At 46.5% G+C, this 26,582-nt stretch overlaps 1 protein-coding gene across 4 annotated transcripts in view; it reads left to right on the top strand.

Annotated features, from left to right (window-relative positions):
• LOC144328373 (gastrokine-1-like) overlaps nt 1-26,582 on the top strand; it is a 55,162-nt gene that overhangs the window by 25,729 nt on the left and 2,851 nt on the right. Inside the window, exons 1-6 of one of the 4 annotated variants that reach the window (XM_077931207.1) lie at nt 1,170-1,695; nt 17,705-17,884; nt 19,446-19,493; nt 20,761-20,898; nt 21,011-21,118; nt 26,154-26,292. In XM_077931207.1, the coding sequence (XP_077787333.1) occupies nt 17,804-17,884; nt 19,446-19,493; nt 20,761-20,898; nt 21,011-21,118; nt 26,154-26,292 (514 nt within the window). In that variant the 5' untranslated portion in view covers nt 1,170-1,695; nt 17,705-17,803. Of the gene's footprint in view, nt 1-1,169; nt 1,696-6,524; nt 6,631-8,836; nt 9,163-17,704; nt 17,885-19,445; nt 19,494-20,760; nt 20,899-21,010; nt 21,119-26,153; nt 26,293-26,582 lie in introns of those variants that run through there. The other 3 variants (XM_077931210.1, XM_077931209.1, XM_077931208.1) reach the window with 3 other exon arrangements.

Below are 26,582 nucleotides of genomic sequence, written 5' to 3' on the forward strand. Positions count from 1 at the left end.
ATGCGCAAAGTGCGATTTTACACTACTGCGCATGTGAGAGCACGAAACCCAGAAGTAACCCGTTCTGGTACTTCTGGGTTTTGGCGCATCTGTAACTGAAAACACGCAACCTGAAGTGTCTGTAACCCGAGGTATGACTGTACAAGCATTTCTCTCTTTCCAGACCCTCCTAGTGTCCCTGTTTTCAGGGATGTCCCTGATTTAGAGAAGCCATCCTGGTTTCTGATTTGACCCTGGAACATTCCGCTTTTCCTTAGGATGTCCCTATTTTCATTGGAGAAACGTTGGAGGGTATGGAGTTATCCAACACGTCTGAAGGCAATCCTGTATAGGGATTTTGTTAAAAAAAATATGTTTAATTATGTTTTTATATATGTTGGAAGCTGCCCAGAGTGGCTGGGGCAACCCAATAAGATGTGTGGGGTATAAATAGTGAAATTATCATTATGGAATGAAGTGTCCCTATTTTCATTGGAGAAATGTTGGAGGGGGTATGTCTCTCTCTTCATAATACTGAGGGCCACCCAATGAAACTGAACGCTGGAAGATTCAGAACAGACAAAAGGAAGGACTTCTTTACATAACTCCTAGTTAAGCTCTGTCACACCCCCCCCCCCAAATGTCATGGCCCCCACCAACCTAGGTGGCTTTAGAGGGGAATGAGATGAATTGGTGGAGGATAAGGCTATTCATAACTGCTCTAGTCACAACGGCTGTGTGCTACCCCCAGTTTCAGGGACCACCTATCTCTGCCTTTTAGCTCCCTCAGTTCTGAATGAATTAATTTCCATCTCCAGCAACTGAGTTTGGACTTGATTTGGATCCGAATTTCCAAATTCTGGGCCACACTGGTAACGGTATCCTTCGGGACCAGGAAAATAATGAAGGTAAGAATGCCCTCAGCTGTTCGCCACAGGTGAGCACGTATTATAATCTGGTTCACGTAGCATGAGGGAGAATTCCAGTCCTCAGTGTGATGGCCTGGGACTCAGAACCAGAGGAGTCTCAGTCCGCACCGGATCCTTTGCCTCAGGCGGCAGCTGAACCTAGTCTGGGGCCTGATCCTGAAGAGTCCTAGTCTGCACAGGTTCCCCTGCAACAAGCACCAGCTGGGCTGAGTCAGGGGCCTGAGCCTGCCCTGGCTCCAGATGCGGGGATCTCCAGACCTCGTTGCCTTCAGCTGGGCCATCACTTACAGCTGCTCCACTACCAGTTTGGTCAGGGGAGGCTGAGGCGGCTCCTGGGTCTAGTAACCCACTGACATCTCCCGAGCTGCAGAGACTCAGATCTGAGAGAAAGAGAGACCTGAGTACTCGCAGGAGGAGTGCTCGCCTTCGGGCGAGACAGGGAGGTGAGTCGCCGGGGGATCAGGACCGGCCGCTACCCCGACAAAGATAAAAGGCTGTCGGACCCCTGCCCCAGGTTGTGGGAGCAACGTTGCTGAATGCCAGGTCCTGCCTCTGTCCTTGCCTGGTTTCCTGCCTTGGCCCTGTTGGACTGACTACTAGCAGAACCCTTGGATTCTGGACCGGTCCTGGACCGTGTTTCACGGGTTACCCCCAGGCCCAGCACATTTCCTCAGTCTACAGAGTGCCAGGGATGCTCCTCAATAGGGTACGGAGACTTGGAGCGACACGGCAAGCGGCAAGACGCTTCTCCACTTTCTGAGTGTCTCTGAGACTCCGCACAGAGCGGGTGAGTGTGCAGAGAGGCCTTTTTCTCAAGCCCGCTTGGCAGAGGCAAGTGCGCTTTGAGGTGTGGACGGCAGCTTATCTTAGTGAGTACATGGAACAACCTCCCCCCTCTGCCCAGCAGCAGCCTCTGGTGCTCAAGGTCTGGGCTTATCTCCCATTGGTGGCAGAGAGCCCTGGAGTGGCTCTCCAAGTAGTGCCCCCGGGGACATCACGCTAATGTGTTTGTGTCAAACACCTCCAAACATTCCCAGGGCAAACGTGACAGTCAGCGATGTTTCCGTTGGAGAAAATTGTACTTGCAGCTCCGGGGGAATATATTGATGGGAGTTGCGGTGGTTGTTTTTAAATCTACCAGCATCAATATTAGTACAGTGGTACCTCCGGTTATTGGGATGCGGGTGGCGCTGTGGGTTAAACCACAGAGCCTAGGACTTGCCAATCAGAAGGTCGGCGGTTCAAATCCCTGCGACGGGGTGAGCTCCTGTTGTTCGGTCCCTGCTCCTGCCCACCTAGCAGTTTGAAAGCACATCAAAAGTGCAAGTAGATAAACAGGTACTGCTCCGGCGGGAAGGTAAATGGTGTTTCCGTGCGCTGTTCTGGTTCGCCAGAAGTGGCTTAGTCATGCTGGCCACATGACCCAGAAGCTGTACACCGGCTCCCTCCGCCAATAAAGCGAGATGAGCGCCGCAACCCCAGAGTTGGCCACAACTGGACCTAATGGTCAGGGGTCCCTTTACCTACCTCCGGTTAAGTACTTAATTCGTTGCGGAGGTGCGTTCTTAACCTGAAACTGTTCTTAACCTGACACACCACTTTAGCTAATGGGGCCTCCTGCTGCCGCCGCGCCACTGGACCACGATTTCTGTTCTCATCCTGAAGCAAAGTTCTTAACCCGAGCTACTATTTCTGGGTTAGCGGAGTCTGTAACCTGAAGCGTATGTAACCCGAGGTACCACTGTATATAGAGATCAACTAATATCTATATTTAGCTGTGATTCCTGCATTGCTGGGGGTTGGTGTCCCCTTCCAGATCGACAGTTCTATATGTCAGCTCTGTTCGCAGCAAGTTTGCTTGGGGTACCTGGGGATAAAAGAACTTTTAGGCTCCCTTGCCTCGCTTGCTGGGCAGCTGTACTTGGGACGTGGGCTCTGGGAATCCTGCGGGTTCTCCCTCTACCCACTTCTCCCACTAGGGGAGCAGCTCCAAAGGTTTGTGGTCGACGTGATTTCCATGTATGCATTGAAACCTTGGAACCGAGTCGCCCCCTCTGCATAAGATGTGCTCACCCTGCATGCCAAGATAGGGTGGGCTTCGCTTTGTAACCCGAACAATGAAAGAACCAAGTGGCAAGGAGAACTGATTCTGATCCCATTTGTTGAACTCCAAATGACTGTAACAACTTCTTAAAAAGAAAAGAAAAAAAACTCACCACAGGTGGATCTGCTATGAAACGAATGAAGCTTATACTCAGGGCACCTAATCCCAGAGGGGCCCGGAAATGACTTCAGTCCACTTTGCTTAATTTTTTTGAGTCTAGTAGACGCTATTTGGGGACGCGGGTGGCGCTGTGGGTAAAAGCCTCAGCGCCTAGGGCTTGCCGATCGAAAGGTCGGCGGTTCGAATCCCCGCGGCGTGGTGCGCTCCCGTTGCTCGGTCCCAGCGCCTGCCAACCTAGCAGTTCGAAAGCACCCCCGGGTGCAAGTAGATAAATAGGGACCGCTTACCAGCGGGAAGGTAAACGGCGTTCCGTGTGCTGCGCTGGCTTGCCAGATGCAGCTTGTCACGCTGGCCACGTGACCCGGAAGTGTCTGCGGACAGCGCTGGCCCCCGGCCTCTTAAGTGAGATGGGCGCACAACCCTAGAGTCTGTCAAGACTGGCCCGTACGGGCAGGGGTACCTTTACCTTTACCTTTAGACGCTATTTGAGTCGCACGACTCGAAAATGGTAAGGCGTAGGGAATCTGTATTCACACCTGTGACTTGGACATGTGAGATAATCCAGTACAGTGGTACCTCGGGTTAAGTACTTAATTTGTTCCAGAGGTCCGTTCTTAACCTGAAACTGTTCTTAACCTGAAGCACCACTTTAGCTAGTGGGCCCTCCTGCTGCCGCTGTGCCGCCGGAGCACAATTTCTGTTCTCATCCTGAAGCAAAATTCTTAACCCGAATTTCTGGGTTAGCGGAGTCTGTAACCTGAAGCGGATGTAACCCAAGGTACCACTGTACAGCAATTTTAATCAAAATCTGAGGTAGTTAATTAAAAATAAAATAAAATTTTGGTGATCTGTCCTAATAATAATAATAATAATAATAATAATAATAGTAATAATAATAATATTTTATTTATACCCCGCCCTCCCCAGCCAAGGCCGGGCTCAGAGCGGCTAGAGAAATCCCACTGATAGCGGTGGTTACCCAGTCCTGGTTGCCAGTTGCGAAGGGCCCCCCGGAACAGTTCCAGCTTCAGGGACCCCCAAATGTAGGTCTGCCACTGACCACAGGCCTGGACTGCAGTGGGGAAAACCTGGATTGGAGTGCTGTCCTTGACCCTGCACCCTGCTTGCTTCCCAGCCTCTCCTGCTGCCCTCCAGTGTGGTGGTGGAGGAGAAGGAGGCTGCCCCACTGCCTGCTCTGAAGGAAGATTTGGATGCCAGTCCAGTCAGAAAGGGGAGATGGGGAGGGAGGCACCATCTTGCCCTTTGCTTCCAGCGGCAAAATGTATCTTGGCCAATAAAGACCTGGGAAGTCCTGAAAGGAATGAACATGGCATTGTGCTTTCTGACTGTTGTAATCCCTTGCCCCCTGGTGGTCATTTAGCTTGGCCACGGCCACAGTTCACTCTGATTATTAAGTGATTATTGCATCAACATTTTGGCTGTATCCAGGAGGTATATCCTCTCAACTAAAAAGCACTGCTAAATGCCTCATATTTCCCATATCATTTATTTCCCTCTCGAAATATTTATATATAACTACGTAATAAACAGGGACGCAGGTGGCGCTGTGGGTAAAAGCCTCAGCGCCTAGGGCTTGCCGATTGAAAGGTTGTGGTTCGAATCCCCGCGGCGGGGTGCGCTCCCGCTGCTCGGTCCCAGCGCCTGCCAGCCTAGCAGTTCGAAAGCACCCCCAGGTGCAAGTAGATAAATAGGGACCGCTTACTGGCGGGAAGGTAAACGGCGTTTCCGTGTGCTGCTCTGGCTCGCTAGATGCAGCTTTGTCACGCTGGCCACGTGACCTGGAAGTGTCTGTGGACAGCGCTGGCCCCCGGCCTCTTGAGTGAGATGGGCGCACAACCCTAGAGTCTGGCAAGACTGGCCCGTACGGGCAGGGGTACCTTTACCTTTATGTAATAAACACGAATCAAAGCAGTAGAATAAAAGCAACCAAAAATTAAAAAGAGACATCAATTAATTGTTGTGGAAGGATTGAACAAGAGTCAGCGTAGTGCAGTGCTTAAAGTATTGAACTAGGACCTGGGAGACCAGGGTACGAATAGCCACTTAGCCACAAAGCTCACTGGGTGTCCTAGGGCCAGTCACTCAGTCTAACCCACTGAGGGTTGCCAGCTTGGGGGACAACATTCCTGCAGATTATCTCAGTGATCAAGATGGAATATAAGTCTCAGGGCTGTCTCAAGCACATGCAGCACCGGGTGCAGAGATCTGCCCGGTCCCCCCTCCCGGTTGCCCATTCCCAGGCGTGCAGGAGGGCAGAGCCGGTCGCCCGCCTCAGCATCTCGCTGGCTCAGTCGTCCCCGAACTTGCGGCGCAGAAGAGCCCATTGCGGTGCTCCAACCAACCAGTCTTCCCCAGACTCAACTCTCGGGCCCCGGACTCTCAGCCTGGTGCCCCTGAGAGCTTGGCGCCCGGGTGCTGCGTACCCCTAGTGCTTATGGGTAATACGGCCCTGATAAGCCTTCAGGCAATCCCTGAGGTATCTGGGACCTACAGTATGTTGTTCAGGGCTTTGCAGATTAATACAAGAATCTTGGACCTGGCTCGGTAGAGAGTGGGTAGCTAATAGGTAAAGGTAAAGGGACCCCTGACCATTAGGTGCAGTAGTGACCGACTCTGGGGTTGCGGCACTCATCTCGCTTTATTGGCTGAGGGAGCTGGCATACAGCTTCTGGGTCATGTGGCCAGCATGACTAAGCCACTTCTGGTGAACCAGAGCAGTGCACAGAAACGCCGTTTACCTTCCCGCCGGAGTGGTACCTATTTATCTACTTGCACTTTGACGTGCTTTCAAACTGCTAGGTTGGCAGGAGCTGGGACCGAGCAACGGGAGCTCACCCCGTCGCTGGGATTTGAACCGCTGACCTTCTGATTGGCAAGTCCTAGGCTCCGTGGTTTAACCCACAGAGCCACTCGTGGGTAGCTGATGCAGTTCTTTAAAAAGGGAGTCCCATGTTCTCAACCAGAAGTTCCCCTCGGCCATCTGGCTACTGCATTCTGCACCAGCTGGAACTGCTGAACCGGTGCCAAGGACAGCCCCACACAGAGTGCATTGCAGTAATCCAGCCTGGAGGCTTCCAACGCATGGGCTGCAGTGACCAGGCTATTACTGTCCAGGAATGGCCATAGAAAACCAGACGAAGATGGTAGGAGGCACTCCAAGCCACAGAGGACACATGGCTATTGCTGGTCTGTCACCTGAAGGCACCTTTGTAACTTCCAGAGAGGGGGCTGTGTTAGGTATGTGAGGCGACAGAAACTAAAAAGGGAAATCCTGGTATTTGCGGCTGTAGGAGAATTTTTTAAAAGAACAGATTTGATCTCATTTCTTCAGGGCTCAACTGGAACTGTAATTTTGTTTCTGTCTCCTGCAGGGGTTAGACTGTCTTGTCACTAGGGATGAGTGAAGCAGTCAATCAATGGTGGTTTTTCTCACCCCCTCATATTTCTACACTTAAGTCCAGTCCCCAACATTTCCACGTGAGTTTGCAAATTTATTATTTTAAAAACTCTTCATGGAAACTCACAAGCGTTTTATTGCCAATTTATCCTACTATACTCATTTCTGCGCGCAATTTTGCCTAATGTGCATAATTTTGTACACTTCCATCATGCTGCAACCTCTACTCTTCTCTAAACTAGGTAAAGGTAAAGGGACCCCTGACCATTAGGTCCAGTTGTGGCCAACTCTGGGGTTGCGGCGCTCATCTCACTTTATTGGCGGAGGGAGCCGGTGTACAGCTTCCGGGTCATGTGGCCAGCATGACTAAGCCGCTTCTGGCAAACCAGAGCAGCGCACGGAAATGCCGTTTACCTTCCTGCCGGAGTGGTACCTATTGATCTACTTGCACTTTGACGTGCTTTCAAACTGCTAGGTTGGCTGGAGCAGGGACCGAGCAATGGGAGCTCACCCTGTTGTGGGGATTCGAACCGCCGACCTTCTGATCGGCAAGTCCTAGGCTCTGTGGTTTAACCCACAGCGCCACCCGCGTCCCTCTTCTCTAAACTAAATGCCCCCAAATGCAGCTTTTCTTCACCAAAAAGCAACAATGGCCTCTGCAGCAGTAACAACATTTTCTGGGAGGTTGCTGGCAATCTTTCCCGGCTTTCTTTTCTGAGTTTCTGGCTTCACAGTGTGTTTACTCCCCACCCCTTCGATGAACACACCTCAAATATTGAACTTTCAAATATTTTCTGTTAGCTTTCAAGGCAGTGCCATGCAGTTGATTCGGCCTGAGACTAAGTGTGCCCTCTTTGTACAAAGAGCTTTGGTGGAAATCTGCCTGAGACATTATCATTCCGCACCAGTTTGGTTTGGCTGGAGACAGGTGGATAAAGTGTTCTTATGTACTCTGGCTGGCAGAACCAATGGCTCTTCCCTTGCGTTCTTTCTCAGTTTACTCATTGCACTGACCAGGGAAGTATAGTTTGGTTTGTCTTCAAGAGAGGCTATTATCTCAAGTGCATCTTTAAACTAAGGACCCCGCTTCCCACAAGAACCAATGATGGCCACCAACCTAGTTTGCTTTTAATGAGGATTGGACGAATTCATGGAGACATTTATTTTTATTTCCCCCCCAAATTATTTTATTCATTTTATAACACTAATAAACAGCACAAATAGAAAAACAAACAATACAAACAAATTCTTGTCTTATCCTTATTTTTTCTAAACATTGTTCTAAACAAATTCTAAACATTTAGAAACATTTTCTAAACATTGTTAAGTGAGCTTCCCTATCTGTTAAGTCCCCCCTATCTGATTTTCATTTTACTTCATCTTTAGCAGTTTACATATATCATAATTTTTAACCATTTTTTAAATTACACTTACTTTTGCCATTAAAATCTTCACATATTATCCCTTACAAACAATACTATTTTAAAATACACTATCTTCTACTAGCCCTACAGCCTATATCCACTTCCAAAGCTATTCTAAGATTTAACTATTAACTTTTCCCCCCAAATATTCTTTAAACCTCTTCCAATCTTCTTCCACCATCTCTTCTCTCTGGTCCCGGAGTCTCCCAGTCAGTTCTGCAAGTTCCATATAGTCCATCATCTTCATCTGCCATTCTTCGATAGTTGGTACATCCTGTTTCTTCCAATTCTTCGCTAGCAATATTTTCGCAGCTGTTGTGGCATACAGAAAAAAAGTAACCTCCTTTTTGGGGGTTTCACCCCCCACTATACCAAGTAAGGTTTCTGGTTTCTTAATAAATGTGTTTTTCAACACCCAGCAGAATTTCTTACGTTCTTAAGTGTCATGGCTAGTTGTTCTGGGTTACTGGTGAAAAAAGGATTGCATTCATCAAAAATATCTGGTTACCTTTGGTGTGGAGCTATCACAGCAGTCTCCCCATGCAGTCATTTTTGGATGCCCTTAAGGGGGGACCAACTCTGACCTAGGGGACATGATCCAGCTGCAGAGCCTCTGCAAGGACATCGGTAACAAGGAGGAGGAGGGCAAGGCTATTGAAGCCCCTGCCTGGTGGATTTCACCACCTCAGTGTAAGTATTGAGCTAATTGGTCTGACTCAGCAAAGGGTTGCTTTCTAAGTTCCTAAGTAATTTTATTTTATTTCTTTGTCTCTGGCATCGAAATGCCTTTCGTCAACTGTGCCAGTACAATTGCTGATTGTTGTCAATTCCTGCCTCTAGAGTGCCCATCTCCTGCCAAATCCTCTTGTTAGACTAAAGGGCAGGGCTAGGGAAATAAATGAAATGCAGCGGCGAACGAGAGGAAATAAGGGAACAATGGCCATTGAAGTCATGAAAACTCATACACTGATTTCATTGACTCCAAGACAATTGCTGTTTTGCTCTCTTAAATAAAGCCTGGAGAGATTTCCCACACTAATTGCATTGAGGATATCTTATCATGAACCGGAAGGCAACGGGCAGCTGTAGTTTTTATAGGTCACTGTGAGATCACATTGCCCAACATCTCTGGAGCTGGAACAAGTCGCCCAACATCCCTTGACAAGGGGCTGCCTCTCACAGGAATGGGTGGGTCATGCGCCCTACGACAGCCTCCCCCAATATGGTGCCCTCTAGGTTTGGGGCTGCAACTCCCATCAGCCCAGCCAGCATGTGGAAATGCCTGTGTGGTGAATGTGCAGTAGATGCTGGGGGAACGTGGCAGCCCCCCCAACCCACTCGTGTCTGTTTTTCCTGAGCCCCCTGGGTGCAGATGCGTTGGGTTCCACCCAACATTGTGGGTGCACAGCGCATGGGCGCGTGATGTCATGCACAGTGCATGTTTCTTTCCCCCCCTCCAAATTTTTTTTATTGGTTTTCACACTTAAAAGAAAAAAGAAGAACATTACAATACACAAAATACAAAGAAAAACACATAAAAATAAATTTTGACTTCCAAATCCTAATTTCATTACATTAATAACTGGCTTCCTCGAATCCCCTCTAACTGAATTTCATTACATCACCTATTTAGCAGTTCTCCAAATTCATATTTCTAATAATATTTAACTTCTTTCATTTACTAACTTCTTCTCCTTTATTAATATTAATGTTTCTTAACCCAGTGAGATGGTATTTACAAGTGAGTAGGTATGAATATCACTGTGTCCTTGTGTTGTTATTCCTTTTGATTTACTCCTTTTCTTTGCTAATCTTGCCGTCCATAATTTATCCACCCTCTCTCTCTCTGCCTTCTTCCTCACAGTGGCGGAGCAAGCCGATGGGGCACCTGGGGTGGCGTGCGTGCCCTGCGCCAAGGGGCGGGGCCAGCTGACCGTGGGGTGGGGCAAGCTGGGGCAGGACACTCCGCAGGGCTTCCTAGGAGTCTGCCTGCCTCCTCCCACTCAGCCGCCCTACAGCTGAGGGGGAGGCAGCGGGCGGACCGTTTGGGGCAGCGCAGAGCCCTCAGGCACCCAAGCCACCATGTCACTCCCAGGAGAGACGCGTGGCTCGGGCACACTGCAGGCCCCGCGGTGAGTGCCACCCAGCATTTTGTCACCCCCCTCAGTGGTGACACCTGGGGTGACCTGCCCCCATCGCACACCCCTTCCTCCACCCCTGCATCCTCCTCTTCTGTATCTGATTCAAGATCTCCTATTTGTAAACCTAATGAAGGCAGCTTTCTTGCTTGCTCTCAGGTTGTTATGATGTACAGCGTACCTTTGTGTGCTATAAACGTAAAAGTCTTCTTAAATTCCTGTCTCTGTTGCATAGTGTCACCATCGAGGTCTTGAAATAATTGAGTTTTTTGTTGTTGTTTAGTCGTTTAGTCATGTCCGACTCTTCGTGACCCCATGGACCAGAGCACGCCAGGCACCTCTGTCCTCCACTACCTCCCGCAGTTTGGTCAAACTCATGCTGGTAACCTCGAAAACACTATCCAACCATCTCATCCTCTGTCACCCCCTTCTCCTTGTGCCCTCCATCTTTCCCAGCATCAGTGTCTTCTCCAGGGAGTCTTCTCTTCTCATGAGGTGGCCAAAGTACTGGAGCCTCAGCTTCACGATCTGTCCTTCCAGTGAGCACTCAGGGCTGATTTCCTTAAGAATGGATGCGTTTGATCTTCTTGCAGTCCATGGGACTCTCAAGAGTTTTAGTACCTCCGAATTCTATTTGTCCTTTTTCTCTGGGCTGCTTCATGATCCTTTAGCTAGGGAATGGCATAAGCTTATATCCCGGGGATGCTGTCCCAGTTTTGGCTTTGGATAGAGGGATCTACGAATCCAGTCTTTGTCCGTCACTGTCACATTTATGTTTGGCACTAAGGCATTGATCGGCAAAAAAGGTAAGAAGGTCAGATTGCTCGAGTGCCTCTGCCAGACCTCAAACACGAATGTTCTGGCATCGGGTATAACCCTCCAGGTCCACTAGGCAACCTCACATGCCAGCTGAGATCTCAACTAGGTGTGTGATGGCTGTTTTAGGCTCAGCATGAGAGCCTCTTCCACTGATATTTTAAAGTTCAGATACAGTAGCAGAGAGATTTTTAGTTTCTTCTTTTTAGTGGTTGAAATGCTGCCTCTTGTGGGAGTAAGTTCCTAAATCTTCCAACATCCAGCTTCCTTGTACAGTGGTACCTGGCAAGACGAATGCCTCGCAAGATAGAAAACTCACAAGACGAAAGGGTTTTTGGTTTTTTTAGTTGCTTCGCAAGACGATTTTCCCTATGGGCTTGCTTTGCAAGACGGAAACGTCTTGCAAGTTTGTTTCCTTTTTCTTAACACCGTTAATACAGTTGCGACTTGACTTCGAGGAGCAACTCATAGCACGTGGTGTGGCAGCCTTTTTTGAGGTTTTTGAAGACTTTGGTGATTTTTGAAGCTTTTCCAAAACTTTTCCGGAACCGTGCTTCGCAAGACGAAAAAACTCGCGGAATGAAAAAACTCGCGGAACGAATTAATTTCGTCTTGCGAGGCACCACTGTAACTATTACCCTTCATCAGTGAAATATTAAGACTCAGACTACAGATTTTAAGATGGATATAAGCCAGGGAGCACATCTAAACAAAAAAGGAGGAACTCAGACTTATTTCATCTTCAAAGACACAGGTTTGGGCCTAACAGGAGAGGATCCAGGCCTGAAATGCCTCCCCAAACTGACAGACTAGGTCAAGAAGATTTGAATCCTCTGAAAGCTGTGAGAGTGGAATTGGATGCATTAACCACCCATGACAGGTGTGATACCTGCATGGAAGGGAGCTGGACCCGATGCCTCCTAGAGAGATCCCTAACAATCATATGATTCTATGAAATTACAAAGGCGCATAAGCATTTTGGATAACATAGTCTTGTCAACACAAGGGAAGTTTTTAATGTTTTTTGATTTATTGTGCTTTTAATGTTCTGTTGGGAGCTGCCCAGAGTGGCTGGGGAAACCCAGCCAGATGGGTGGGGTATAAATAAATATTATTATTATTATTATTATTATTATTATTATTATTATTATTATTATTACACAGTTTGAAAACTCAGCACTAGAAATGTGGCAAGTGTAAATAGACAGGAGTGTGAACATTCTAGTTCTAGAACTGTAATTTTTGACTGAACATGGTGAATTCTAAGGTAAAGGTAAAGGGGACCCCTGATCATTAGGTCCAGTCGTGGCCGACTCTGGGGTTGCGGTGCTCATCTCGCTTTATAGGCTGAGGGAGCTGGTGTACAGCTTCCGGGTCATGTGGCCAGCATGACTAAGCCACTTCTGCTGAACCAGAGCAGTGCACGGAAACGCCGTTTACCTTCCCGTCGGAGCGGTACCTATTTCTCTACTTGCGCTTTGATGTGCTTTTGAACTGCTAGGTGGGCAGGAGCAGGGACCGAACAATGGGAGCTCACCCCGTGGCGGGGATTTGAACTGCCAACCTTCTGATCGGCAAGTCCTAGGCTCTGTGGTTTAACCCACAGCACCACCCGTGTCCCTTAGATGGTGAATTCTAAAGAGACCTATTTTTTATTTTTATTATTTTTTAATTTTTATTTCTAGTCCCCTATTTTTCCAGAGGCAATGAGATGTCGAAAAAGAAGATTATATGGAGGAGACTCCTTCTGGAGAGATTGCCAGAGAGCCAGGAGAATTGCCCACAGTGCCCACGATAGGTTCCTCCACATTCCTGCCTGCTGCCTCGACTGGGGGCTGGCCAAAGGAAACACTCTCCCAATCATTCTGTTCCCACCCAGCATTCCCAAATCTGCTGCTTCGCCCTTGCAGCTGTCAGCACTACATACTTTACATAGATTCCTTCTCAGCACTCACGAACTCGCCTGCCTGGCTCTGCGAGAGCCAAACACATCTAAGAAGCCAAACGCACATCCAAAAACAGCTCTCATTAGTCTGATCTCCATTCCTAACTAGATCCAAGTCCCACATCCCCAGGCAGAAGTGACTTTGGAGGGCACCGTTAGGCGGTTGTGGATTGCCAGGCGCTGCCTGCAAGTCTGGGTATTGCACCTGGATTTTAACCTACGCTACCCAGCATCCATTTAGTGCATCAGCTGGGCCCAATTTGTTTGCTTTTTAAAAGCTAGCCAAATTAGAGACAACATTATTATCATTAATAATATTAATACTTGATTGAAAACAACAACAACCAACCTCAAAGCAGTTTGCAAAAAGGCAAAGCAATAAAATTATCAAGAGGAATCCACAACAACAATCTAAAACTTTTGGAAAGTTAAAGTAAAAAAAGGTAAAGGTACCCCTGCCGGTACGGGCCAGTCTTGACAGACTCTAGGGTTGTGCGCCCATCTCACTCAAGAGGCCGGGGGCCAGCGCTGTCCGGAGACACTTCCGGGTCACGTGGCCAGCGTGACAAAGCTGCATCTGGCGAGCCAGAGCCGCACACGGAAACGCCGTTTACCTTCCCGCCAGTAAGCGGTCCCTATTTATCTACTTGCACTCGGAGGTGCTTTCGAACTGCTAGGTTGGCAGGCGCTGGGACCGAGCAACGGGAGCGCACCCCGCCGCGGGGATTCGAACCGCCGGCCTTTCGATCGGCAAGCCCTAGGCGCTGAGGCTTTTACCCACAGCGCCACCCGCGTCCCTGGAAAGTTAAAGTAACAGCAGACTAAAAAGAGATTAAGGCTCACAACAACTGTCTAAACATCTGGGTCGGCTCATCTAAACAAAAAATGTTTTTGCAGGAGTTGAAACGAGTACAGTGAAAGTTTTTGCCTGATAACAATAGGCTAGGAGTTCCAAGGACCAGGAAAGACTTTTTATGTCTGCGACAAATGGATGTTAAGGGCCCAGAGATGGAAAGAAGACAAAGTCCCTACCAGAGAGGAATGGCAAACCAAGCTGTTGGACTACATGGTAATGGCAAAGTTGGCCAGAAAGCTCAGGAACCAACAAGACAAAAACGTCAAGAAAGAATGGGAAAAATTATAATTTATTTAGGAGACCACTGTAAGCAGATGGAAACATTAGCAGCTTTTTAACAACACTTGTAATGTAACAAACACTATGGACAATATGGAGAGATATAAAATATGGATTATGAAAATATGCAGTTGAAAATGTTGACAATAGGACCCATGGTAGGGATGGTGGGAAGACTGGAGATTCTAAATATGGTTATGTATTTGGTACTGTTATAACTGTACACTTGTAAAATCAATAAGAATTATTTAAAAAGAAAAAAGAAGGCTAGGAGTTCCAAAGTACAGGTGCTAAAAGACTGAATTCTTACAAATGTGGAATGGGTATTAACGCGGCACCTGCCCATTGCACTGATTCAAGCAGTCAAGTGGGCACATGTTTGGTAAGGCAATCTCATAGGTAAACTGGTTCCAAGTTGTTAAGAGCTTTATATGCAAATAGTTACACCTTGAACTTGGCCCAGTAGCAAATTGGCAACCGGCGCAGATCTCTGAGCAAAGGTGCTATATGGTGGCAAGGCCTCATTCCTGCCAGCAATTGTGCTGCTGTACCTAGGACCTAGAAGGTCGCGGTTCGAATCCCCGCGACGGGGTGAGCTCCCATTGCTCAATCCAGCTCTTGCCAACCTAGCAGTTTGAAAGCACGTCAAAGTGCAAGTAGGTAAATAGGTACCACTCTGGCGGGAAGGTAAATGGCAATTCCATGCACAGCTCTGGTTTGCCAGAAGCGGCTTAGTCCTGCTGGCCACATGACCCGGAAGCTGTACGCCGGCTCCCTCGGCCAATAAAGCGAGATGAGCGCCGCAACCCCAGAGTGGGCCATGACTGGACCTAATGGTCAGGGGTCCCTTTACCTTTACCTTATCCTGTGCTAACTTCCAATTCTACAATTCTGTGACTGTATTTTCTCAGCAGTCACCAACGTCCACATATTTTTATAGCATAGCGCAAGATCTGAGTGCTGGCAGTTTTGGTGTGTGTGTGTGTGTTTGTGTGCAAACCATCTTCACCCAGATCCTCTTTGGAAGAGGAGCTGCCTATCGTGGGCATGATGATGGGATTAGATCAGTTTGCATTGAAATGTGAATCCAATTAATTTCTCTCCCAGCCCCGGCTGACATCGTGCTTTTCTTGGGTTATGCTAATACTGTTGGAAGAAGCATAGAGGCAGGGAGAGCATGGATGATGCAGTCGACTTCTAGACCAGCTGCTTTCCTTGGAATTGACATAATTGATTCACTCGGTGTTAATGGAGAAAAACTGTTTGTTGCATTCCAGAGATTTCTCTGTTGTCCTTCCATCTTTCCAGTTCACCACATTTCTTCATCATTTTTTTTAAAAAAAGTTTTCCTGTACATTTATTAGCATTTCTTTTTTTCAATTTTTTAATTGATTTTCACATTTATCACAAAGGAAAAAGAAAAAAATTACAAGACAGAGAAAAAAGACACAAAAAAGAATTATTACTTCAAATCCCTAATTTCTTTACATTAATAACTGACTTCCTCAAATCCCCTCTGACTGAATTTCATTATAACACCTGTTTAACAGTTCTCCAGATTCATATTTCTAATAATATTAACTCCTTTCATTTACTAATCTTGTCTCCTTTATCACTATTCTAATCCTTAATATTTACTAGCACATATTCTTATTCTACCCCTAAGCTTATAAAGATATGGATGGCTCGTACACCCCAGGTAGTGTGGTTGCTGACCTTGAGCCAGACATCCTGGAGAGTGAAGTCAAATGGGCCTTAGAAAGCACTGCAAATAACAAGGCCAGTGGAAGTGATGGTATTCCAGCTGAACTATTTAAAATTTTAAAAGATGATGCTGTTAAGGTGCTACACTCAATATGCCAGCAAGTTTGGGAAACTCAGCAGTGGCCAGAGGATTGGAGATCAGTCTACATCCCAATCCCAAAGAAGGGCAGTGCCAAAGAATGCTCCAACTACCGCACAATTGCACTCATTTCACACGCTAGCAAGGTTATGCTTAAAATTCTACAAGGAAGGCTCAAGCAGTATGTGGACCGAGAACTCCCAGAAGTGCAAGCTGGATTTAGAAGAGGCAGAGGAACCAGAGACCAAATTGCAAACATGCGCTGGATTATGGAGAAAGCTAGAGAGTTCCAGAAAGACATCTACTTCTGCTTCATTGACTATGCAAAGGCCTTTGACTGTGTCGACCACAGCAAACTATGGCAAGTTCTTAAAGAAATGGGAGTGCCTGATCACCTCATCTGTCTTCTGAGAAATCTCTATGTGGGACAAGAAGCTACAGTTAGAACTGGATATGGAACAACTGATTGGTTCAAAATTGGGAAAGGAGTACGACAAGGCTGTATATTGTCTCCCTGGTTATTTAACTTATATGCAGAATTCATCATGCGAAAGGCTGGGCTGGATGAATCCCAAGCCGAAATTAAGATTGCCGGAAGAAATATCAACAACCTCAGATATGCAGATGACACAACCTTGATGGCAGAAAGTGAGGAGGAATTAAAGAACCTTTTATTGAGGGTGAAAGAGGAGAGCGCAAAATATGGTCTGAAGCTCAACATCAAAAAAACGAAGATCATGGCCACTGGTCCCATCACCTCCTGGCAAATAATAAATATATTTTTTTTAAAAAATGGAGGCAGTGAGAGATTTTACTTTCTTGGGCTCGATGATCACTGCAGATGGTGACATCAGTCATGAAATTAAAAGACGCCTACTTCTTGGGAGAAAAGCAATGACAAACCTAGACAGCATCTTAAAAAGCAGAGACATCATCTTGCCAACAAAGGTCTGTATAGTTAAACCTATGGTTTTCCCAGTAGTGATGTATGGAAGTGAGAGCTAGACCATAAAGAAGGCTGATCTCCGAAGAATTGATGCTTTTGAATTCTGGTGCTGGAGGAGACTCTTGAGAGTCCCATGGACTGCAAGAAGATCCAACCTCTCCATTCTGAAGGAAATCAGCCCTGAGCGCTCACTGGAAGGACAGGTCGTGAAGCTGAGGCTCCAAGACTTTGGCCACCTCATGAGAAGAGAAGACTCCCTGGAAAAGACCCTGATGTTGGGAAAGATGGAGGGCACAAGGAGATGGGGACGACAGAGGACGAGATGGCTGGATAGTGTTCTCGAAGCTACGAACATTAATTTCTTCCAAGAATTTTCTATTTATCTTATATTACAATATTTAGCTAAATATTCTTTACATTTCTTCCAATCCTCTTGTATCTCCTGTTCCTTCTGGTCACGGATTCTTCCAGTCAGGTCAGCCAGCTCCAAAAAGTCCAATATCCTCACCTGCCATTCTTCTATTGTTGGTATCTCTTGCGATTTCCAATTTTTGGCTAATAAAAGTCTTGCCGCTGTAGTAGCATACAAAAACAGTCTAACATCTTTGGGGGGCAATTCCAGTCCTATTATTCCAAGTAGAAAGGCTTCTGGTTTCTTAATAAATATATTTTTCAACATTTCTTTTCAACTCATTATAAATCTTTTCCCAGAAGTCTTTCACCTTAGGACACGTCCACCACATATGATAAAAAGTACCTTCTTTTTCTTTGCATTTCCAACATAGATTATCATTTGTGTGGTACATTCATTAACATTTCAGGGCACATTTTCCCCACTGTATACACACATATATATGCCTTTTCATTTAGTATACACATTTTTAAAGCTTGTTTTCTGCTGCTCCAGAGGGGAAGACCTGAACTGATGGATCCCAATGGCAAGTAAAGAGATTCCAGCTAAAAACCAGGAACAGCTTTCAGAGGGTAAGAGCTGCTTCAGAGTGGAATGGACTTCCTTGGAAGGTTAAGCAGAGGTTGGATAGCCATCTGTCAGGGATTCTGGAGCTGTGATTCCTGCATTGCCGAGGTATGGACTGTATGGCCCTTGGTGGGCTTGCCAACTCTATCATTCTACAGCTCTGTGACTCAGAAGCAGCTTCAGCTCACCTGATTCATTTTTTAAAAAAATTTATTTATTGAGTTCTTAAAAAGTTACAGACAGACATTACATACAAACATTTACAAAGTATTAATAAAAAGACAAGAAATAAAGAAAGAAAAAAGAAGAATAAGAAGAAAAATCAAATTAACATATATCGAAATAAAACAGACTAACTTACAAACAGTTGACTTCCATCCATCTCAGTTTGGTTATAGGTAATCTTATAATCTTTCTGCAGGTGTAATGAGTCAACTCTATATACCTATACATTGCAGGTTTTAGCTATCATCCACTGTAATTTTGATAGTTCCTAAATTGACTTCAATATAGCTTAAAAATTTATTCCAGTCATTCTTTAGTTTTATGCTTTTTTGATGTCTAATTCTTTGTGTCAATCTCGCTAGCTCAATGTATTCATATAGTTTTGTTTGCCATTCTCTGATAGAGGGAATGTTGGGGGATTTCCAATTTTGTGCTAATAAAATTCTGGCCGCCACCGTTGCGTATTGAAAGAATGTTTGGTCTTCGTTTTTGATCTCCTCTCCAATCATACCTAAAAGAAACGCTTCAGGTTTTTTCGGGAAGGTGTATCTCAGTATTTTTTTTAACTCATCATAAATTTGTCCCCAAAATCTCTTCACCACCAGCTCACCTAATTCCTGATAATAATAATAATAATAATTAATTAAATTTGTATTCTGCTGTATACCTGCAGGCTTCTGCCACCCTTACGGGTGACAGTGGGCGAGCACACCCTTGGGGTTCTTGCAAGTGCCACTACACAACAGCCACTGAATAAAGTCTGCATCCTTAAAGCTTTCTATTGGGAGCACATCTCCTTGTGCTTGGTTCTAACTTACTAGTGGAAAAAAATCTTTTTAGGACTTGGCTGGAAGTCTGTTTAAAACAAAAGATTAGGTTATTTGCCAACCACTTTTAGCTGGGATTCATGCCAGCCTGGAGCTACTTACGTTGCTGCAGATCTTGCTAATCTTTCTGGACCTTGGAATTGCTGATATGGAAACTTTATTTAAGCATAAAGTCTGAGATTTTTTTCAATCCTCTTTTTGGGAAGCATCTGGCAGGTGGATCAAATGAAGATTTTGGTAAGTACTGCTTCCAGCTTCGCCACAGTACTGATAACAATTGTTTTCTTTTGGTGCCATCGGCTAATGGGATTGCACTGCAAGAATGGACGTTGTTAATCACCTTATGATTTGGGGTTTGTAATCTGAAACAAGTTGCTGGGCAAGACAGATGGATAACTTTGTGCATATGGTAGCCATGGAAGACAAGCTGGTCTTGAAGATGCTGATGGACACATATGTTTTGAGAGGTCCCAACCCCACCTGGAGATGCCAGCAGAGATTGAGCCTGGGAGCTTTTGCCATTCTGCCCTTCCCTTATCTTACTGCATTGCATTTTGTTCAACATGCCATTTAACCTGCAATAATTACCTAATGAGTAAATCTGATCTCTCCTTCAGGCTGTCCTCGTATTTCTTGTCTCCCTGACTTATTCTTCAGCCAGTGATGTAAGTCACCATTTCTCAACGTTGGGATGGGGGAAAGGGGCTGACCTCAGTTAAGGAGGTTTCTTATTGTTTTTATGGGCATATCCACTGGGCAAGCCTTTCCCAGATGCCTGATAGGATAGAATAGGTTCTGAAGTCCAGGACGTGGGAGAAACTACTCAGCTAGATTCACATTTTAATATGAACCCTCCTGATTTGAATTTCTCAAAACAATGTGAACGGAGACACAGCTAGCCTTCAGAATTCACATTTCTCTGAATTTTGCCATGCAGTTCTCCAACTATTGTTGCTGTTGTTTTTTGTAGACAAAAATGCATCTGTTAAAAACAACTGTGCATAAAAACGAATGCATTAGTGAAAATAGCATGTGGAAATGCATGATATTAAGGGGAATTGTTTAAAAAACACGTGCATATCCGGCAAAGTCACAAGCAAAAATGTGCCACCCTGGTTTTCTTTGGCATGGATGATGGCAGAAGGGGTGGGGGAGGGTGTCTCCCCAAACAAGGAGCTTGCCCCCCACTTGTCCTTCCCATTGCTGGACTATACCATATATATACGATATACGATATCTTTATTGTCATTGTCCCATGCAGAACAATGAAATTGAAAAACTACATAAAACTACATAAAAACTACATAAAAACTACATAAAACTACATAAAACATTCTAAAACCCCTAAAAACTCTAAAACCCCATTTTAAAATACACTATACTATAGAGACCCCTTATGCTGCATTTAAAACCAGAATTGCTTTTGCGTAGAAACTGTTTCTCGGGCGGCTAGTCCTGGCCTTTATATCCCTATACCTTCTTCCAGAAGGCAGAAGCTGAAAGAGATTATTTCCGGGGTGCGTACTATCCTGCGCTATCTCTGCCACTTTCTTATGGCACCTGGCAGCATAGATTTGATCTAAGGTGGGAAGAGTGCACTACGTCACTGCTGGATGACATTGCTGGATATGTCATTGACATATACTGTTGTTTTTCTTTTAGAGCTCGCTCAGGACACAATTAGTCTACCTGGAGATATACTTTGCCCTTTCTGTGCTCCTGTTTTTTTCTGTGGAGGAAAGGCGGGAGATACATTCAATAAATAATACTAAAAATAAATCTTCATGATGACTTGATGTCCAGCTTTGATACAGTTTGCTTGAAAAATTGCTGAAGCCCCCTCCATCCCCAGCCAAGGCAGAGTTTCATAGCCCCACTCCTACATGCCTACACCCTTCCTTATTCATTAGAGCCTTTTTTAAAACTCCCTAGGTTATTGCTGTAAAGCACCAAGGAAATACCGACACCAGCACCCACCAGGCGGTGAAGGTCAACCAGCAAGATCAAACGGCCAATATCCACAACTATAATGGGTGGAACGGATGGGATGCCGTCTGGGATTACCAAAAGGTAACCCCCCCAAGAGCAGCTAGTAATTCAGACCCACTAATTCTGGACAGATCCATGGAGATTTGAATCTTTGGATTTATAATTAAAACCTTTCTTTTCTTGCATTTGATAGGGCCTTTTTGCTGCAAGGCTGTTTCGGAAGAGGGTCTGTGTTGTAGCAGCAATGGATTTTGAGCTATTCCCAAGCCTGGAGACACTCCACAGTTTCAAAGGGCAGAAGGTATTGTAGTGGAAATTATATGCTTTGATTGATAGCCTACATGAGTAGAGATGTAAACACTGCAAGAGTGTTTGAGAGGATATTAGGAGAAACTGCTTCCTCATACTGCCTTATGAATGTGTCCAGATGATGCAATCTTGATTTCCTACACCCAATTGGGCTTGTGCAGACTGCTGAATCAGTTCACCTTGGACTGAAAGAATGAGCATCTTACTATAAATTACCAAAAAACTAAAGTTATGATTTTTGGCAAATCTAAGAAAACTTACAATTGCTTGCTCGAAGGAAATACACTGGAGCAAGTATTCTCATTTAAGTATCTCAATCTGGTCTTTCAGTGGGCAGGCTAATGGTCTCCACAGCTCCAATCAAGCACCTTATTTAGCTGGTAGAACTTTAAATGGACTACTACAATTCCAGCCTACGAAAGGGGGCAACTTGGTAAAGCCCACTTTAGAACTTTATAAGACCAGGGTGTTGCCAGAGATGTTCTATGGAGCATCACTGTGGGCCATGACCAATTTTGATTTACTGGAGAGACTCCTGCCAGTCCCTTTGTTGTTGTTTAGTTGTTTAGTCATGTCCGACTCTTCGTGACCCCATGGACCAGAGCATGCCAGGCACTCCTGTCTTCTACTGCCTCCCGCAGCTTGGTCAAACTCATGCTGGTAGCTTCGAGAACACTATCCAACAATCTTGTCCTCTGTCGTCCCCTTCTCCTTGTGCTCCTTGTGATCTTTCCCAACATCAGGGTCTTTCGCAGGGAGTCTTCTCTTCTCATGAGATGGCCAAAGTATTGGAGCCTCAGCTTCAGGATCTGTCCTTCCAATGAGCACTCACGGCTGATTTCCTTAAGAATGGAGAGTTTTGATCTTCTTGCAGTCCATGGGCCTCTCAAGAGTCTCCTCCGGCACCAGAATTCAAAAGCATCCATTCTTCGGCGATCAGCCTTCTTTATGGTCCAGCTCTCACTTCCATACATCACTACTGGGAAAACCATGGCTTTTACTATAGGGACCTTTGTTGGCAAGGTGATGTCTCTGCTATTTAAGATGCTGTCTAGGTTTGCCATCGCCTTTCTCCCAAGGAGCAGGCATCTTTTAATTTCGTGACTGCTGTCACCATCTGCAGTGAACATGGAGCCCAAGAAAGTAAAACCTCTCACTGCCTCTATTTCTTCCCCTTCTATTTGCCAGGAGGTGATGTTACCAGTGGCCATGATCTTCGTTTTTTTTTATGTTGAGCTTCAGACCATATTTTGTGCTCTCCTCTTTCACCCTCCCTACCTCTACCAAAATAACACTGCTCCCTGCAGAACTGGGTGTAATGCCCATTCAAGCCAAAGCCCTTAGACTAGCTCTGCTTTTTTGGTTTAATTCCCACCCCCACCCCCCAATCATGTATCAAAATCCCTCATGACAATTTTGGAAGACATGACCCCAAACTCATGGAAATGTGAAATGGAATGTGCTGCCACGAGGTTGGGACCCTCTGCCTCCTTTCTTGTGACGCAGGGTTTTGAGAGAGCTAAAGAATTAATACTCCACCCCCCCATTTCATCTTTTGGAGAGAGCTAAAGAATTAATTGGGACGCGGGTGGCGCTGTGGGTAAAAGCCTCAGCGCCTAGGGCTTGCCGATCGAAAGGTCGGCGGTTCGAATCCCCGCGGCGGGGTGCGCTCCTGTTGTTTGGTCCCAGCGCCTGCCAACCTAGCAGTTCGAAAGCACCCCCGGGTGCAAGTAGATAAATAGGGACCGCTTACTAGCGGGAAGGTAAACGGTGTTTCCGTGTGCGGCTCTGGCTCGCCAGATGCAGCTTGTCACGCTGGCCACGTGACCCGGAAGTGTCTCCGGACAGCGCTGGCCCCCGGCCTCTTGAGTGAGATGGGCGCACAACCCTAGAGTCTGTCAAGACTGCCCGTACGGGCAGGGGTACCTTTACCTTTAAAGAATTAATCTGTCACTTCAAAACGACCTTGACAGATTAGAGAACTGGGCCAAAACAAACAAGATGAATTTTAACAGGGAGAAATGTAAAGTATTGCACTTGGGCAAAAAAAATGAGAGGCACAAATACAAGATGGGTGACACCTGGCTTGAGAGCAGTACATGTGAAAAGGATCTAGGAGTCTTGGTTGACCACAAACTTGACATGAGCCAACAGTGTGACGCGGCAGCTAAAAAAGCCAATGCAATTCTGGGCCTCATCAATAGGAGTATAGCATCTAGATCAAGGGAAGTAATAGTGCCACTGTATTCTGCTCTGGTCAGACCTCACCTGGAGTACTGTGTCCAGTTCTGGGCACCACAGTTCAAGAAGGACACTGACAAACTGGAACGTGTCCAGAGGAGGGCAACCAAAATGGTCAAAGGCCTGGAAATGATGCCTTATGAGGAACGGCTAAGGGAGCTGGGCATGTTTAGCCTGGAGAAGAGGAGGTTAAGGGGTGATATGATAGCCATGTTCAAATATATAAAAGGATGTCACATAGAGGAGGGAGAAAGGTTGTTTTCTGCTGCTCCAGAGAAGCGGACACGGAGCAATGGATCCAAACTACAAGAAAGAAGATTCCACCTAAACATTAGGAAGAACTTCCTGACAGTAAGAGCTGTTCGACAGTGGAATTTGCTGCCAAGGAGTGTGGTGGAGTCTCCTTCTTTGGAGGTCTTTAAGCAGAGGCTTGACAACCATATGTCAGGAGTGCTCTGATGGTGTTTCCTGCTTGGCAGGGGGTTGGACTCGATGGCCCTTGTGGTCTCTTCCAACTCTATGATTCTATGATTCTATGATTCTATGATTCAAAGGCTTAGAGACACCAAGATGCAATCACAAACTACTGAGCTCAACATCTGTCAGTCTAACTAAGTGTTTGTTTTTTTTACTCCATTGTATGCATCCCTGCCAAACTCGATTTGCCAAATGTTAAAATGAGGATAGCCTTTTCACAGGCAAGACTAAACGTCCTTCCCTTAGCAGATTCGACGGACTGACATAAAGGATTTCCTAAGGAGGATAGAGTTTGTGGCTGCAACTCTGTGTCAAAGGGAGACATAACTCATGTACTCCTAGAATGCCCTTTTTTCTAATTACCTTAGAAACAATTACTTCCACCCATTGTTAAGATCGCAGAAAGGAGGGACGTCTCTTGCAAAGACCTGTTTTTTGATGTCTGATGTAGAGAGGTTTATATCCTTTTAGAATATCCAAATTTCTTACCAAGGCTTTACAGATTTGTGTAATGAAACATTGAAACTTAAAGGGGGAATAAGAAATTATTTATCCTGTAGAGGTCAGGAAGTAGAAATGTAAACCACCATTATTAAAAAGGTAAAAGGTAAAGGTACCCCTGCCCGTACGGGCCAGTCTTGACAGACTCTAGGGTTGTGCGCCCATCTCACTCAAGAGGCCGGGGGCCAGCGCTGTCCGGAGACACTTCCGGGTCACGTGGCCAGCGTGACATCGCTGCTCTGCCGAGCCAGAGCCGCACACGGAAACGCCGTTTACCTTCCCGCTAGTAAGCGGTCCCTATTTATCTACTTGCACCCGGGGGTGCTTTCGAACTGCTAGGTTGGCAGGCGCTGGGACCGAGCAACAGGAGCACACCCCGCCGCGGGGATTCGAACCGCCGACCTTTCGATCGGCAAGCCCTAGGCGCTGAGGCTTTTACCCACAGCGCCACCCGTGTCCCCTGTAAATAAACCACCATTATTAGCAGCATTCTTATTATTATTATTTTTATGTGTGTAATGGCTGCTCACTAAACACAATAAATTGAACTGAACTGGACTTATGAATGTGCCAGGAATGTGCAGGAAAATCTCAGCCTTGAACTGGCCTGATAGACAGTAGTTTGCCCTGTACTTCTCGCTGAACCAGGCACCCAGCTCTGATAATGCAGGCTTGATTTTCCTCTGAGATTGTGACTTAACTTTTGCCCACCTCAAATACTTCTGTAGAAGCTTGTGAAATTTATAGGCCTGGGGACTCCACTTTTGTGGGTTCCCCAACGGCTGCTATTGTTCTGACCAAATGAAGTGGTCCTAAACATCACAATGGTGTGTGGAATGAAGAAAGACAGATGCTAGCAGGAAAATCTGCAGATCACTCCCATTAGCTTTAAATCTGTTGCTGAAATGGGAAACTCAACACCAGGCACGGATTCCATTGTCTGGCATGTGATTCTCCTTGTGATTCTCCCCGGCTGCTGCCATAAGCAGGCTTACAGGTGAGCCACAGGGAGGCGGCTAACAGAGGAATTTGTGGAGGAAATTGGGCATGGAAGATGGATCAAGAAGGGAGCTGTTCAACAGTGGAATGGACTCCCTAGGAAGGTGGTGGACTCTCCTTCGCTGGAGATTTTTCAACAGAGGTTGGATGGCCATCTGTCAGGGATACTTGAGCTGTGATTCCTTCCTTGCAGGAGGTTGGGCTAGAATATCCTTGTTCAACAATTCTACAATAATTTTGGACAGGGCTGTCTTAAGCATATCTGGCGCCATGGTGCAAAGATCCCTCTGGCACCCCCCGCCCCCGTTTTCAAGAGCTGCCGACCTTTTTTAGGGAGGACGGCGCTGCCGGCGACACGCCCAGCTTTGCGGGGCTGGAGGAGGTGGGCAGCGGCTGGAGGGCAGCCCCTCCAGTGGGGAAGAGGCGGAGGCTGGACGCGGCAGCTTCCAGCTCAGCTGGCTGCTTCGTGCCACGGTGGCGACGGCAAGTGGAGGCTCTGGGTGCTGTGCTGCTTTGGCGCGGCATGGTGGAGGCGGGCGAGGGCGGCGAGCTGATGCCAGGAGGCGCCGCGTCCAGCCTCCACCTCTTCCCTGGCACCCTCCAGAACTTGGCGCCCTGCGCCACTAGCCTCTATGGGTAAGACGCCCCTGATTTTGGAATGCAATCTCTTTTCTACTTAATTGATTACGAATGGTTTTTAAAAAGCGAGGGAGATTTTCAGCACTGCACTAGAGCATCTCCAAGCACGATCTCTGATCATGATAAATTTCCACTAGTAATTCCAATTTTTTCATTCCACCCTGGCACAGCTGTCCGAGAGCACCCTTCCGCCAAGTGACTTAACATTCTTGGTTGGCAAGACCCGTGTCCAGAACACTGTTCAGTTTGGAAGCCCCATTGAGCAGCTCTGCAGTGGGATTCCTGTGTACTACGCCTCCAAGGAGCAAGGTGGGGCAGGTTTTTCTTCTTCTCTAGCTGCAGAAATGGCTGTGGGGGGGGGGGGTTAAACTCAGTGGGCAGATAATCTTGGCCAACCTGGTGCCCTCCAGATGTTTTGGACTACAATTCCCATCACACACACCCAGCCAGCATGGCTGTATGATGCTGGGACTGGAAGGAGACGTTGTCCAAAACATCTGGAAGGGGACCAGGTTAAGGAAGTCAGTAAGAGATCATGACCACAGGCAGGTTGACACACAGAAGAGAGGAGGTGGCCCTCCCATCCTTTCTAAACGGTG

This window comes from Podarcis muralis, chromosome 7, assembly GCF_964188315.1.
Source record: "Podarcis muralis chromosome 7, rPodMur119.hap1.1, whole genome shotgun sequence".
NCBI lineage: Eukaryota > Metazoa > Chordata > Lepidosauria > Squamata > Lacertidae > Podarcis > Podarcis muralis.